This window comes from Indicator indicator, chromosome 24 (assembly GCF_027791375.1).
Source record: "Indicator indicator isolate 239-I01 chromosome 24, UM_Iind_1.1, whole genome shotgun sequence".
Lineage (NCBI taxonomy): Eukaryota > Metazoa > Chordata > Aves > Piciformes > Indicatoridae > Indicator > Indicator indicator.
The window spans coordinates 13,266,548-13,282,705 of record NC_072033.1 but is presented as its reverse complement, the minus strand read 5'-3'; the positions used below and the strand labels follow the sequence as shown (position 1 = coordinate 13,282,705).

General features: G+C 52.0%; 1 protein-coding gene across 1 annotated transcript; it reads right to left on the bottom strand.

Moving 5' to 3' along the window:
- Positions 1-6,276: 6,276 nt before the first annotated feature.
- On the bottom strand, positions 6,277-13,087 carry LOC128975144 (potassium voltage-gated channel subfamily S member 1-like). The gene is made up of 2 exons (XM_054391945.1): positions 12,122-13,087; positions 6,277-6,732 (listed from the first exon to the last, which is right to left on the bottom strand). Exons 1-2 carry the CDS (start codon positions 13,085-13,087, stop codon positions 6,277-6,279), a joined length of 1,422 nt encoding a protein of 473 aa, XP_054247920.1.
- Between the last annotated feature and the right edge of the window lie 3,071 nt (positions 13,088-16,158).

The following is a 16,158-nucleotide window of genomic DNA, read 5'->3' as shown; positions in this document are numbered from 1 at the left end:
TCATCCTGTTGCTGGTTGCTTGGCAGAACAAGAGACCAACCCTCGCCTCACTACAACCTACTTTCAGGTATTCGTAGAGAGAGTTGTAGTTAATTGCATGTAACTATCAAAATCAACACTGGCAGGAGCTGGGGCTGATGTTTAGCCAGGATTTTCTCCCCTGTGGGGGAAAAATGAGCTTTCCACAAAGCCCATAGCACCAGCAGTTTTTCTTGTCCTGTAACAATTGTCAGCATTAAGGTAGAGGTATTGCTCTGCCAGCATCCTTGATGCCCAGCTACTCTTTCCTACACCCTCATTTTGTCCCATTTGCTCCAGTCCACAGGCCTGAGCATGTGCTTTAGATAAATGCTTTGAGTGTTGGCTGACAGCCCTGCCTTGAGAGATGACAATTTTTCATTGCATTAATCACTGGCAAAATTTTAAACAGTCAAATCAGGAAACACTCATCAGCTCTTTCCAGTCTGAAAGTGACTTAATTGTCCTTTAATTTAAGAGTCCAGGAAGATGGCCAATTTGATTAAAGACTTTAAAACAATTCAGTTCCACCTATGAGGCACAGTCTTTTCTGCTCCCCTCTAGGATGTTGCTGTTAAAATGAATGCAGAGCTGGAAGTGGAGGGAGCCCGGAGTCCCTGAATCCCATCCAAAGTGATCGCAGCAGCACAGCAGGTATTTGCAGACCTGCTTCTGCACCATCAGTGGACAGCTGAGCTGTAGGGTAGTCTTCCCCCAGACCCAAGAGGCTCCCAAGCTCTGGACCATCACTCACTGACCATAATGGGGGTGGTCTGGAAAATGAGGTGCAGGGCAGTTTTTCCTCTCTGCTCGTCTCACCAGATTCAGTGTCTGACTGTGAACATCCACCACTGGTACTGTGATTCTCTGCACCCCTGGCCTGTGGTTTTCTTGTAGTTCTGTGACCTCTCTGGGTGTTTTTGGTTACCTTAATTCCACACCTTTGAGGCTATTTGTTTAGCTATCTTAAGTGGTTAGAACTAAAGCCTTGAGTTCACACTTCCTTCAACAGAGTTAATAGCTGTGGTTCAGGTAAAGGCTGGAGTAAACCCATGAGCATATGCAGCCCTTGAGGCTTTCTTAGTACCAGGAGAAAGTGTTCTAGCATAGCTATTTGAAAAGAAGTGAGTTACAGCACTGTTTGCTAGTCCCCATGCACAGCTCAGCAAATAAGGAACTACAAGTGACATTGATTTAACACATACATGCTCAAGCAGTCAGCTCTGCTGTCTGATCCCTGAACTCTGCTGAGATCAGCAGGGCTGTAGGAGCCCATGAGCCAGGAGACATCCCAGAAACACTGCCAGCAAGGAGTCTTCCCTTCCTACAGTGCAAGCCCTTTGAAATCTACCAGTTTTCCAGTCACCATCCGAGTGCACAAGCTCAGGGTAGTCATGCATCTGAAAGGTGGCAAAGGAAAAACAAGTTTTAAACAGAATGAAATTTAAACATAATGAAATTTACTTTGTCTCTTTGAGCAGAGTTGCCTAATTCTCAGCTGCATGAAATAGCTTAATAAGGTCACTCCTGAATCACCATTTTCTGGAGGCAAACGAGTTGCTCTTTCATCGATCATTATGCGAGCGTGGAGAGCAGCTTGTTGTAGAAATAGAACCTGATAAAGTATTCAATTGATTTCCACACCCTACCAAATGGAAATGCAGTCACCCTCAGGAAAACTGAGTAGGGATTAGCAGAAGAGCAGGAATTTCCTCCTTGCCTTAGCAATAGTCAGCCCAGTCCTGGCAGCCTGTTGTGTGCAGCAGTGCCTTGCTAACGTGCATGTGGGCTGTCCTCACCCACTCCTCTGGTGCTGGGCACCTTCCTGCACCCATCTCTTCCCTGCTCTGCAGAACACAAGCTCTGCTAGCTCTGCCTGCACAGCAGTGGGAGGATTTGCCTGGTGCAGTTACTCATGGCCACGCAAATCCTGATGTCTTCACAGAGAGCAGGAGGCTAAAAAGAGAAAGTGTCTTTTGTGGCTTTCCCAAACCCAAGCCTGGAGCTCTGTAAGAGCAGCCCCTCCACAGGGGGTCTGCCTTGCTTTTCACCCCAAGTTAGGGGAGCTTTTGGAGAAGATTAGCAGCAGGTGGATTTCGTTTTTTGAAATGGAAAAACTCTTCAATAAGAGGAATAAAGACTGAACTCTATTTTTAACCCTACCCTCCTGTCACATTTAGAAGAATGCACTTGACACAGGCAGAGCAGCAGGAAGGCTTCTCCTCCCAAGCCAGCCCTGCAGACCAGCAGCCCAGAGATGCCTCCTCATTCCACAGCATCAGGCCATTTCCAGCATGAGGAGCTAGTTCAGCCTTTCAAGACAAAGCCTAAGCAGAATCAGAGCACAAAGCTCTCCTTGAAACACAGCGAAGTCAACTCCCGAAGAGCATCCCCTGCTTCTTGAAGTAGCTGGACACTGGTGGGATACCTCCTCCCTGGGAGGAATATTCATGCTGGGCTTCCCAGCTCGGCCAAGGGTGCTGCTCTTTGTGTGCTCAGCTGCTGCCTGGGGGCTTACAACCCTCTGCAGCTGCAAAGGCATTTCCTTAGGCAGCCCACTGCTGTGCAGTGCTATCCTTAGGGCTCTTCTAGACCTCCCAAGGAGCTACTGAACTCAAAGTCTACAAGCAGTGCTGGCCAGTGGCAGCCTGTGGTAATGTAGCTTCATTAATGATAGCTGTCATCTGCTGCTGCTAAGATAGAAGAAAGAATTTTTTTGCAATAGGGATGGTGAGACCCTGGCCCAGGTTGCCCAGAGAGCTGGTAGATGCCCCAGCCTGGAACCATTCCAGGTCAAGTTGTTTGGGGCACTGAGCAACCTGTTCTAGTTGCAGATGTCCCTGCTGACTACATGAGAGTTGGACTGGATGAACTTTGCAAGGAAAGCAGCAGATGCTGGGTGTGATTAGGACCACTAAAGCCAAGGGGACATTCTCCATGCTGAAGGTGGGATTTAAGCACAGCTGTGGTATTCAAGCAGCTGTTAGCTTGCACAAGCTGGCCTGAATTTGTTTGGGTGGGCTTCAGCCCTCCTGGATTTAATACTTGGAACTAATGGAAGCAGCAGGGATGAAGGCAGCTGTCAGGCAGATGGACCAGCTCCTTTTGGGGCTCCAGAGCTGCAGTGGGTTCTATCCCCTCCTCATCCCAGACACTGATCCTCTGCCCAATCTAACAGCACAACTGAGAGTAAGATGGCTGGGAAGCTATCAAGGGAACATGCATACATGATGTAGAATCATAGAATGCACTGGGTTGGAAGGAACCTCCAAAGGTCCAACCCCCCTGCAGTGAGCAGGGATCCGAAATGCTCCAGCTTGGATGATGCTGGAAAACTGTCTGGCAGAAAAGGACCTGGGAGTGTTAGTTGACAGCAAACTGACAATGAGACAACATGTGCCCAGGTGGCCAAGAAGGACAACACCATCCTGGCCTGGACCAGCAATAGTTTGTGGCCAGCAGGACCAAGGCACTGATTGTCCCCTTGTACTCAGCACTGGTGAGGCCACACCTTGAATCCTGGGTTCAGTTTTGGGCCCCTCACTCCACGAAGGACATTGAGGGGCTGGAGCAGGTCCAGAGAAGGGCAACAAAGGTGGGGAAGGGTCTGGAGAACAGGGCTGGGGAGGAGCAGCTGAGGGACCTGGGGTTGTTTAGCCTGGAGAAAAGGAGGCTGAGGGGGGAGACCTTCTGGCTCTCCACAACTCCCTGAAAGGAGCCTGGAGCCAGGTGAGGGTTGGTCTCTTCTCCCAAGTAACAAGGAATAGGATGAAATGGCTTTAAGTTCCACTGGAGAGGTTTAGGAGATATTTCTTCCCCAAAATGGTTGTCAAGCCCTGGTAGAGGCTGCCCATGGCAGTGGTGGAGTCCTCATCCCTGGAGGGATTTAAAGCCATGTAGTTGTGGTGCTGAGGGACATGGTTTAGTGGTGACCTGGAAGTGCTGAGTTAATGGTTGGACTCGATGATCTTACTGGCCTTTTCCAACCCAAACAATTCAATTCTATGACCTGCAGTTACTCCAGGAGTTACTCCTGTTCCCTGGGGGCTGCTTATACCCCCCTGACCCCACCCCAGCTCAGCTGAAGCACTGCAGGAGCACAAGAACACAAGAGCAGCCTCCAGAGCAGGTCCACTTCAGTCTTTAATAAAATATACAGTATGCATCCCATGCATAGATAGAAAACTAATTTACATGCTCTTTTAATTATTTGCATAATGCCTTTTCCTTAGTACATGTAATTCAGGCTTCACATTTTAATACATCTTGCTACTGGAATATTTATGGACAGAAGGGGGAACTCCTCCCTTTCATTCAAGTAACAGTGCAGCGGGCGCTGGTCGGAGCAGGGGATGGAGCTCACTGCTCCCAGCTCACAGTGAGCCTGAGCACGGAGCAAAGCACAAACTATCAGTACTGGAAGACTTGATCATGCCAGGAGCATGAGCACCCCCTCCCCCCCCCCCCCATCCCACAGCACTATTCCTTGGGGACCTCTCCCCAAGTCCCACTGGGCTTCAGAAAGGCTGGACCTGTCTTTTCTTCCCCAGGATCACCACAGGCAGAGCCAGCACTGGCAGCTGCAGCTGTGCTGAAAGCCATCCAGGACAACTGGTGGCAAACATCAAGATCCAGGTGCCTGAAGCCATCCTGCAGCCATCAACAGATTTTTGAGCTGATTCAGTGATTGCAGGGGGCACATTTCTGCTGCTTGGATTGTGCATTGCAGGGTGTATTCCTCTGCATGAAGGAGCTGCACAACTGCCATAGAGAATGGAGGAGGACAAGGTAAGACTCTGCAGGGGGTTAATGCTGTGCTGGAAGCAGTCCTGAACATGCTCAGCTGGGTGGGGGATCCAGGCAGGAAAGGGGCTGGAAGCTCTGGTCACACCTCCCTGGCCACAGCTCTGAGGCACTCAGAGGTGGCAGAGATGAGTAGTGTAAGATCCTCTTGTCCCAGCTGTGCTGAGGACATGGGGCTGCTTCCTCCCTGCAAGGGAAGAGGGGTGTGTTGGTACCCAGGAGCTCAGCTCCCTGCAGGCACAGAGGGGATGCCTGGGGCAGTGTCAGTCCCTCCCTACAGCCTGGCCCCAAGGCAAGGAGGGATGAGGCAGCAGTTGTGGAAGTTGTGATGGGGACCAGCTCAAACCCAGCTGGTTTTGGTCAACTGTACCCCACTGAGAGCTGCCACAGCCCCTGCCTGGCAGCTGTTCCTACAGTGAGAATCACAGGCATACAGTAATGGCAGAGACAGCTTCTCCATGCCCAGAATCGTCCCCCCACGTCTGCTCCCTGGTGGCCTTTTGCAGGGACTCTCTTCCCTCTCTGCCCAGGACTCTTGGTACCAGCAGAAACAGAGAGCAGCTGCTCTCAAATGCCCCACGGAGCAAAGGGCTTTGGGGAAGAGCCCCCCGGGGGTGGACCCTGAGTCCTCCCCAAGCCTCATCCCCCCCTTGCTGCTCCTTCCTCAGAGGACAGCATCCCTTAGCCTGATCATCCCAGCCTGATGTCCCCACTTCATAGATAGTGTTCCCAGCTGTGCCAAGCTCCCAGCACAGCTCCAGATCCCTGGGGGCTCTAGGTAATGCCAGTGCAGGACAACAGTTAAAATCCATCTGCAGCGAAAGGTGAGTTCCAGTTGATCCCACTGCAGGGGCTGGGGACAGTGGGACTCACCCTGCACTGGATACCACCTCCCATACAGAATCATTTCCAACCTCCTTTCCCCCCACAACTGGTGGGGCAGCTGAGCCTTTGGAGGCTGTTTCCAGCTGTGGGTAGGATAAGGTTGGAGCTGGAGTTGATACCAACCTGGCACAGAACCTGCAAGGGCAGCCAGCCTGATCAGGGGCTGCCTCACCCTCAAGCTATTCAATCTCATCCTGGACAACACAGAACCTCAGAGCAGAGGAAAGTCCCCTCCACACAGCCAGGGCAGGGCCTGGCCAGGGGTCACCTGCATTTCTTTTTGTTTCACTGCCTTTCTGCAGGGGTACACCCAGTGCCACAGCCTCTGTTCACAGCCACAGAGGGGCAGGGCCACCATGGCTGGGTGAAGGCTGAGACACATCCAAGAAGACCCAGACGCTGCTTCCTGGGGGCTGGAAGCAGCTGGCACCCACCGGGCATCTCCTCCAAACCCTTCTGTCCTTCACTGGGGGATTGATGCCAGGTGCTGTGTGAGACAGGGAGAGCCTGGCTCCTCCACCGTGTCCTGTTGCCCTCAGTGAGAACGTGAGTCCCACGTGTGCAATGGGGTCATGGTGTGAGGTGAGCACTGGGGGTCAGACCGCGGCGGTCAGGGCTGCCTCTGCCCAGGGAGGTCTCGCTCAGAGCCTCTGAGTCTCGGTCCTGGCTGCAGGTGCTCTCCACATCCTCAGGGGTTCTCTTCCCACTGTTCCTCACAGCTGCCTCCAGCGCCTTCTGCTTGCGGTAGAAGTGGGAGAACTTGTTGAAGATGATGGTGATGGGCAGTGCCACGACCAGGATGCCCCCCAGGATGCAGCCTGAGGCTGCCAACTTGCCTGCCACGGTGACAGGCACCACATCACCATAGCCCACTGTGGTCATGCTGACCGTGCCCCACCACCAGCACGCCGGGATGGTGTCAAAGCCAACATCTTCCTCCTTCTCAGCAGTGTAGGCCACACCAGAGAAGACAGAGACCCCCACGGCCAGGTAGAGCAGCAGGATCCCCACTTCCCGGTAGCTGTGCTGGAAGGCAAAGCAGAGCAGAGGTCAGCAGGGACACTCCACCCATCCCCCTGGGATTGCCACAGTGTGAGTGCAGCCCTGCACACAGGGTCCCCACACACCTCCATCAGGATCTCACTGCTTCTCTCCACCTCTGCTGGGGGATGTCCTGCTGCAGGGCTGGGCTGAGACTGGTTGCAGGGTGCATGAGTGACCCACCCCGGGAAATCAGCCTTAGTACCCACAGCCACCCCACTGCCCTCCACCAGCCCATGAGGAGAAGGCAGTGCCAGGCAGAAAGGAGGACACTGTGTTTCTAGCCAGGATTCCCGGGCAGAGGTTCATTCTCTGCCTCCAGCCCTCGCTCTGATCCCAGCTAATAATGTTCCAAACATTTTCCTTTTATCTTGGCAAGTCCTCAGAAACCACCTAATAGCCTCTAAGTGAAGAGATTTGTATCTTCCCTTGACTCTGGTGTTGTGTTGGCAGGAGGACACGTGTCTCTGCTGTAGACTCAGCTCTGAGTCCAAAACCAGAGCCCCAGGGATCTGATCCCTCCTATACCCCATCACCATTTACAGTCTCAGCATTCATTGAGCCCTTTGTCCACATGTAGCAGAGAGTTTTCTTGCAGAAACAACTGTTTCTGAAAGAAAAACATTTCCTTTCAGGTTTTTCTGCTCCTCCATGGGAGACTTGAAGCAAACCTCACAGCTGCCATGAAAGCAAGCAGCCCTGGTCATCAGGATAGGCCAGGGATCCATCCAGTGTGAGCTGGTCTTAGCACCATCCCCACAGGGTGCTGCACACCCTGACTCCATGAGCCCAAGCCTGAAGGGTCCAAGCGGGGTCCACAGGACACCCAACCTCCCGTGTGGACATGCAGGGCTTGGGGAGACAGACTGATGGCAGATATGTACAACACTCTGCAAAGAAGCCATCATTCCTCTGGTCTCAAACTAAGACATGACAAGTTGTCCAGAGAGGTTGTGGATGTCCACTCCCTGGAAGTGTTCAAAGCCAGGTTGGATGGAGCTTTGCACAAGCTGCTTTAGTGGAAGGTGTCCCTGCCCATGGCAGGGAGCTCAGAATGAGGTGATCTTTTGGGTCCTTTCCAACCCAAACCATTCTGTGATTCCATGATTTCTGTTGCAATCTTTCTTTGGATACTCATAATTTTTGAGCAAAGGGTAAACCTGTGCCAAGAGCCTGGGGGATGGAAAATGCAGTGGGCAGCAGGGGGACAAGGCTGACACCAGGAAGGTGACTGCCAGAGGTCAAGCTGGGACCAAGCTGCCATGGGCCAGAACTGGGTCAGTGCTGGTCTTGCTGGCAGCCAGCTCCCACCCTGCAGCTGGCAAGGTTTGAGCGAAGAGTCCTGCAGGGAGTGGGGACAGGGACCCCCACCACAGCCAGCCCCTAAAGCCTCGCAGACTGGGAGGGGACCACAGACCCCCTTGTCCCTGCAGGGCCAAACAAACCACAACCAGTGCCAAAGCCACTGCCACCCACATAGCATGGTTAATCCCCTTGCTTTTGGATTGTTACAAGTGAATCTCTTGGATGTTTCTGCCACTGATCTGCAGCTTGCAGAAAGCTCTGATGGTGACTTTTCCCCCCAGTCTCCTAGCAGGCAGAGAACGTGTTATTGAAGACATCATAATGACTACACAAAACATCTGAGCAAAGCAAACAGCAGAAGATGTGGGAAAAGAGATTCCATGGTCAACATGAAACATAAAAGAGGTGAGTTCATGGCAGGGAGCAAGAAGATTTTGCTTAGACTGCTGGCAGAAGCTGCTCAGATAATGCCAGTAATACTGAGGGGAAATAACCTCCTCCTCCACCATGGCCTGTGGCTGCAAACGCCTTATAGCATCTCCAAGGGAGCTCCTCCAGAAGGACAAACAGCTCACAGCCAGAAAGTTTCACGGATGTATCACTTGGCCTCCAAGGACTTGTTCCTGCCTGGATCTTAACAGCACATTTGTGTGTCCCAGGTGGGAAGCAGCAGAGCCCCAAACCCCTATCCATTTTTAAAGAGTATTGATTATGGCCCTGGGATGTGTTGGAGGGGGAAGGTGAAGGGGGACATCAGGCAACTTGATGTCTCTTTAATTCACCATCAGGGTCAGGACTTGTGGCACCGGGAAGGCTCCAGAAATCTATCAGCTGATTCTCAGGCACTGGCTTTCGCCTCTTTGCAGCTATTTATCCTCAAAAGTTGTAGGCTGATCATTGATCCAGGGGCAGGCAGCTGCAGCTGGGGTTTGCATGGGATGCAGCTTAGCTGGGGTTCAGTTGGAGATGCAGTTTGAGCCATGGTTCAGGTGGAGATGCAATTTTAGCAAGCAGACCACCTTGAGAGAGGTGATGCTGGATAATAAAAGGCTCTAGGGAAACAACGAGCCCAGCAGCAGCCTTCATGAGCTCCTGATCTGGCAGAAGGGCTGCCTGCCCTTGGGACAGCCATGGACCATGTGTGGGCTCCTTTTCACACTGGGTGTACACCTTTCCTCCAGTACAGTAGAAGACAAATGTAGTGGAAGAGCCTGGTTTGAGCCTGGCCAGAGCTACCAGTGTGGGGGCCCAGTATGGAGACAGCCCACAGTGGCAACAGGAGGATGATGCATCTGCTCTCTGGGGACCTGCAGCTCAGGCTCTTCCAACTGTTGTGTGTTAGGCCCCTTAGGGGCAGCTCCTGAAGAACCCTGCAGATGCCTAAATTACTCAGTGCCTAGCAGCTCTTGACTGCCAGTGGGAGCCCAGCCCCAATCCCACACCCAGGAAACTGCACCAGCAGTCAGGTCAATGGCACACAGGGCAGGGAGGAGGAGCAGGGGTGTGTAGGAAGCCTGTCCTCAACTAGACCCTGGGTCAGGCCCCAAGCCACCTGAGAACTGGACAGAATTTATGATGCACAAATGGCAGAAACCCTTCTGCTGGCACTTTGGTGGCAGAGAGCAGTTCCTCACTCCAGCTTCCCAGACATCCACAGCTTCTACTCCTCTGCCACTGCCTTGTGCTCCTGCAACAGGAAGTAAATTGTGATTAACAAGGAGTTGTAGTTTCTGTGCCCAGTAAATCACAAGGTAAGGCTGCTGTGTCAGGTCTGTGTCTGCTCATCCCCATTTCCAGCCAGCTCTGGAGTCCCCAGGGAGCAGCACCTTCCAGTACCTCCCTGGGTGAATCAGTGGCTCGGAGGGGCTGGAGCTGGGCTGCTGCTGGCTCCCTGGACCCTGTCTGCTGCTGGCTCCCTGGACCTTGTCTGCTGCTTCATGAGATGCAGATGAGCCTGTCAGTCACTGCTCTCCTGCAATGTGTTGTTCAGGCTCAAAGGGAGCCCAGGCAAGGCCCAGGGAGCCTTCTCACATGGACAGTTGCATTTCAGTTTCACAAGCAGTGTTACACAGGTCTGTCACTTACTAATTGCTCTCTCAAGGTGAGAATTCTGAATGCAGGTGGGACTTCAGGTGTCTTCATTTTAAACAATGCTCCCTGGAAGCTATTTTCAGCAGGCTTTGAGGGTGCCAGGAGGGTTTTTTCCCCATTATGCTCTGTGGGCTTTGCAGGAATAGTGTTGGACTGGTCCTGCTTCACAGCAGAAGCTGGCAGAAAACCTTTCCTTCTGCCCATCCTCATCCCCAGCCACTCCCTCAAGGGTTGTTTTTCTCTATGGCTCATGGGAATAGGTCCAACCCTGGCAATCAAGTCCTGCTGACACCAGGACTTCCTTTGCTGGCTCTGTCATGACTAATGGGATGTCCTCAGCAGCATCTGAGCCTGCTTCATCCTTGTCATGGTCCTTTGGTGGGAGCAGCACCAAGAGCTGCAGCCCTGGCTCTGAATGGGAGTGGAGTGTCCCTGGAGTGGAATTCCAAGCTCTGAGATGAAGATTGCTTTCCTTTGGCTGTTTCTTTGGCACACATTTGTTTGAAGGGGAGAAAAGCACAAGGATATCTGTGTGAGTTAAAACCAGTCTGCTGGTTTCAATGTGGGGACCAGAGACAGTTCCATGAGGAGAGGTTTGCCATGGTGACCATCCCCTCATGCCCAGCATGAGGTCCGTGTATGATGGGGCATTGACAGCACATGTCACTCTGTGTCCTGGCAGGCTTTAGGTTTGACTTTTCAGATTTCTCTTGATATGGTCACGAAAAATCAGAGACAAAGGCTGAGTTTAACTGGCCTCCACATCAGGCTGGATTTTCTCTGTGAACAAAGGAGGTGAGGGGACAATTTCACCCTCCCCAGATTTGGGCACATGGCACTCAGCACGAGGGAGACAGAGGAGGGAGGAACAGTATGGGAGAACAGAGAGCCATGCAGGGTACCATGGCAGGTCCATAATGCACAGCTGAAGTGCAGCAATGGAGGTTTGGGCTGCAGCATCAGCTTGGTGAGGATTCATGACAGCTTTGTGCTTTGACTCGTGTCACAACAGCTCTTGGTCTGTCCACAGAGGCTGGGGGTGCTGCAGAGTCTGGAGCAACACAGCCTTAGGGCACACTATGGGGGATGAGGACATCCTCTCACCAAAGCTGCAGGATTATCGCCCCTCAGCACCTCCTGGTCCTTCACTGTCTCAGCATATTTTCATCCATCTCTTCCTCCTGAGGACCTCATGGTCCTGGGGAGAGCTCTCCCCAGCCCTGCAGCTGGTGGCCACTCAGTCTCTTCTAGGGGCATGGACCCTGCCTTGGGCTGGTTGTCCCAGGTCCTTTGCTTTTCTGTTGCTGCTCTGCTCCACCCATTGCTAGCCATGTGCCAGTCCAAACCTCATCCTGTCCTGGAGCATCCAAGTGTCCGCTCAGCTCGACCAGGATCTCTACATCTCCCTAGATGGGAAATCACCCAGGTTTGGACACTGGCCTCTGGGCAGCTGGCAGCATGCCCTCAGGAGGTTCCCCCTTCTCCCAGACTGGGGACAGGAGCAGCTCCAAGCCACACACTCTGGTGCTGGCACACCCAGCAGCTGCTGACTGGCCCAGTCCCTGCTCAGCAGGGTGCTTTCAACCCAGCTAGGCTCTGATACACTTCTGATGGGACATCACCATCCATCTATGCATGGCTGAGTCTGTTCCAACACCCCTTGCACACCATGCTGGTGAAGGGGTGGAAGCACCTAGAAGCACCAGTTCTGCACGAAGCAAAGCCTGCAAGAAACAAGGTGGATTGCTCTTTCCTCTGAGTGTGTGTGCAAAGAGGACTCATGCAAGTGCTCCTCACACTCGGTTGTTTTAGCAGACATACAAACTCACAGCCCAGCCCACCACCCAAAGCAAGCCTGCCAGACGTCATTCACAGCTGGCAACTCACTGAGAATGGGAATGTCCACATTCCCCAGCTGTGCTGAAGGTCTTCCCTCCCAGAGACTAAGAGGAGATAAGGAGACAGAGAGCCGGGTTACCTTCAAGGTGGCCCCCAGAGACCTCAGTCCAGTGGAGTGCCGAGCCAGCTTCAGCACCCGGAATATCCTCATGAGCCGAAACACCTGCACAACCTTGCCCAGGTTGCCCAGCTCTGAGTCACTACCCATGGTCAAGTCCACCACAAGGGTGAAGTAGAAGGGCAACACCGAGACAATGTCAATCAGGTTCAGCGGGTGCTTGAAGAACTTCCTGGGGTTGGGGGAAAGCAGGAGACGGGAAGACACTTCGAAGGTGAACCAGGAGATGCAGAAATACTCCAGCTTGTGCAGGATGGGTTCATCGAGCACGTTGCCCTTCTCATCCACCTGCTGGTACTCAGGCATGCTGTGGATGCACATGGTGGCAATGGAGACCAGCACCACGCTGATGGACACGAAGCTGAAGAGCTTGCTGGGGATGGAGTAGCCTGGGTTCTCCATGGTGAGCCAGAGGCGCTTGCGCACATTGCCGCAGCGCAGCGTGCTGTAGCGCAGCAGGTCGTGGTTGATGTCGGAGATCTCATCAGGGGACGTGTCCACGCTGCTGACCTCGCTCTCCTCATCCCAGTTGTGATGCCAGCTCTCCAGTTTGCGCTCGTGGTAGCGGTAGCTGCAGCAGGAGTCCAGGAAGAACTCATTGATGCCCCAGTACTCGATCTCCTGGCAGAAGGAGAAGACACAGAGCTCCTCCATGACATGCAGCTTCCCTGTCTGGTAGAAGTGAAGCACGTAGAGGAAGAAGCCAGGGTTCCGGTCGAAGTAGAACTCCCTGGCGCTCACGTCGTAGTCATCACAGAGCTGCAGGATGGACTCCTCGGAGTCGCAGGAGAGCAGGCGGCCCAGGCGCGTGTCGGGGAACTTGGAGAGGGCGCTGGAGCTGAGCCGCCTTCTCAGACCCCCCACGTTGATGTTGATCACATCCTCCTCAAAGCTGGGACCCCAGTAAGTTAAGGTCTTGTTGACCATGATCAGCAGAGCAGGAGCTGGTTCCACCTGTGGATGAGACACAACAGAGCTGGAGGGGACACATGGCTCCCCCAGTCTGGGTGCTCCTGGGTGAGAGGGCACAAGAAGCACCCTGGGGTGAGAGAGGAGAGATGTTTGCATTTTGAACATGTTTCGAACATGTTTGCATTTTGAAAAAGGAGAGGGGAGGGGAGAGAAGCAGCTTTGGGCAGCTGTTCTTCAGTGGTATGGAAGGAACAACAAAAAAAAGCTGATGATTTTTCCAGGTGAAACTTTTCCTTGCTTTTTTTCACCTCTCAAAGTACCTCCCTTTGCTAATAACCTATGAAAGGCAGTTTACTGCACCTCCAGCCCCTCATCCACAGGGCTTTCCTTGTTCAGATAGGTAATTAGTCACTGAAGAGTGGTTTTACCCCCCAAAGAGCCTATCCCATGGGGAAAAAAAAAATAATCTCATTGAATCACCACCACAGTGATTCTGCAAAAGGCTTTGTAGCCCCACTCTCTACACTGCTAGTTAGACCTGGTCAAAAAGTGTTTAGCTGGTGCAGTGTTCCCAGCAGCAAAGGCAGTTTTGCCAAAATCAAAGTGTTTTCACAGAAGGTGTCTGGTTTAGGGTGCATTTTGGTAGGAGAAGTGTCAAAACAATTCATCTGCCTGCTTTGTTTCCTCTTGTTTGCTCTGCTGTGTAAGAGATTAAGGTTACTTTTATAGCATTAAAACATAAAAAACCCATGGTGCAGAATCATCAATGACTGAATTAAAAATCTCTCTCTTGGTAGGGAAATAGAAGCCAAAGTTTCTATTTCTATTGCCTTTTGGGAATTTCAATCTCAGGGAGCTGGGCTTTTGCATCCAGTAGGAATTCCATTTTTACTGAGCAGCAGTTCCATCAGGGAACAAAGAACAGCATTCCCACACCTTCCAATGTCTTGAACAGAAGCTGAGAATAACAAGCTAGAAGGGCTGGGGGTCTTCCTAAGTCACCTTAAAATCAGACTTCCCCACCTACCTTATTCATCATACCATGTGGGGACATGTGGAGCAGCCCTGCATCCATGCAATCACCCCAGCTCCTGCCATGGGGGTGTTGGGTGTCCTCAGGAGGGACGCTGCATTTGCTCTCCTGGTGGAGGATTTACCTTTTCCCCTACGCATTAGCTGCTTGGGAAAATTCCCTCTGTCAGGGATGACTTGCTCCTGAGTTCTGCTTACACCTTCTGGGTTCCAACATGATTTCTGCAGCCACTGATGCTTTTGCTGCAGTGATCGCTGAGGCATTTGTGACCTCCAGACTGGCCTATCCCCCATCCTAAGGGCTTCCTTCCCCAGTTTTAATCAGCCAGCAGCTTATTAGAAAAATCCCTCACGTTCTGTGTCTTGTGCCACCCACTGAGGTTTTCAAACTTTTAGGTGATCAGGGACAGAGGCTGCAGCCAGGCAGCAGAAGCTGAGGGAAAAGACAACCGCAGTCCCCATGGTGATGCTGAGGTGCCACCAGACCAGGACAGTCTGGTCCAACAGCAGCCACTGAGGGCCAAGCCAGGTCATTGACGTGAGGCAGGTCCCCACCCTGCCCAGGAGAATCCCAGCCCCCATTGCACCCCAGCCCTGTGTCGCTCATCTCTTCAGCTTTATGGGGCAAACACCGAAGCCCAGGAAGGGCTTAGTGTGTTTGCCAGTGTCTGAGAAATATGATGTAAAAGGTTTGTCTGACTGGCAGGACCTGGGGGACATTTTCACATCTAAATGTGAATTGGTCAGAGCAGAGCCCGAGAGGAACAGGTACCAAAGTGATGGTTAAAAGCAAGAGGTCTGTTTCTGTGCTGAGCAGGCCTGTGGGTGCAGCAAATGCTAGATTCCTGTGAAATAGCCTGGCAAAGGCATCTGCTAACTCCACTGCATCTCCCAGCCAGGGCTCCTTAAAGACACAGGCTTTGCACTACAAAGCCAGCACTTCCCCTTACACCATGTCTGGAGGAGGCAACAGCCTTGTGATAAACCTCAGAGCTTGATGGAATCATTGTCTTGCCTTTCAAATGGGAGGGGGGAAAAAAAAGGAAGAGTCAGGTTTTTCAGTGTTTAAGACAAAAGCAAGGGAGGGAGAGGGGCGTAAGCACTCCTTTTCAGGGATAAAACGGAATTTCTGTGACAGATTAGCTTTTCCAGGGAAGACATCACACAGCCCATCTGTGGGGTGGGTATGACTAATCCAGGTTCCTTCCAGAAGGATGTTCATGCATTCAGGCTACCAACACACACAGGGGCTGTGGGGGTGGGTTTGTGGGATCCAGCTTATTCCACGCCAATCCTCAGCCTCTCTCCACTCCAGAAGACCAGGCCAAATGTCACAGAAACCAAAGACAAGATGATTTGGGGGCTGGGATGGGGCACAGGGCCAGGAGGGAAATGGCTTCCACCTCTCTTCCAGTTCAGACAGAAGAGGGGGGTCAGGTCCTTGCAAATCTTTGTACCCCAGAGAAATCCCTCCTTCCCTCCCCAAAAGGGTCACAAACTGTCTGAGATGCTCTGTTCTGATGTTGGCTTCTGAACAGAGCAAATGGTTTCTGCCCATAAACAGCTTCCATCCAAGAATCTAAAGCAACAATTAATAGTTTTGTAACTCTTTTGCCTCCTGGTTTTATGACTAGCTGAGCTCAGCTTCAGAATGAAACTGGGGTTTGAAGTGAGATCTGTTGTGGTCTTCCCACTGGACCCATCAAAGCATGCACCCATCTGGCATTTGCAGAGGGATCTGGTGGGAAACAGGAGCTTGCTTTGGGATGGTTGGGTGGGGTTTTTATTTCAAAACACAATAGAGAACACCAATGTGTCTGTCTGAGATGCATTTGCCAAATTTACCTTTAGTCAACTCAAAATTTCCATTAGTTGTTGGGAAAATGGAAGAGATAAAGCCAGTCTCTTTTCTGACAAATTGTGAAATACACTGTAACCTATTTTAAGGAGACATCCATCAGAATTACACAAGCCCAGTGTGAGCTGGGTGTTGGGCATCCAAATGAATATGTATGTTGTGGTGAAAGAAAGAAATCTCCTATATATGCATTCCT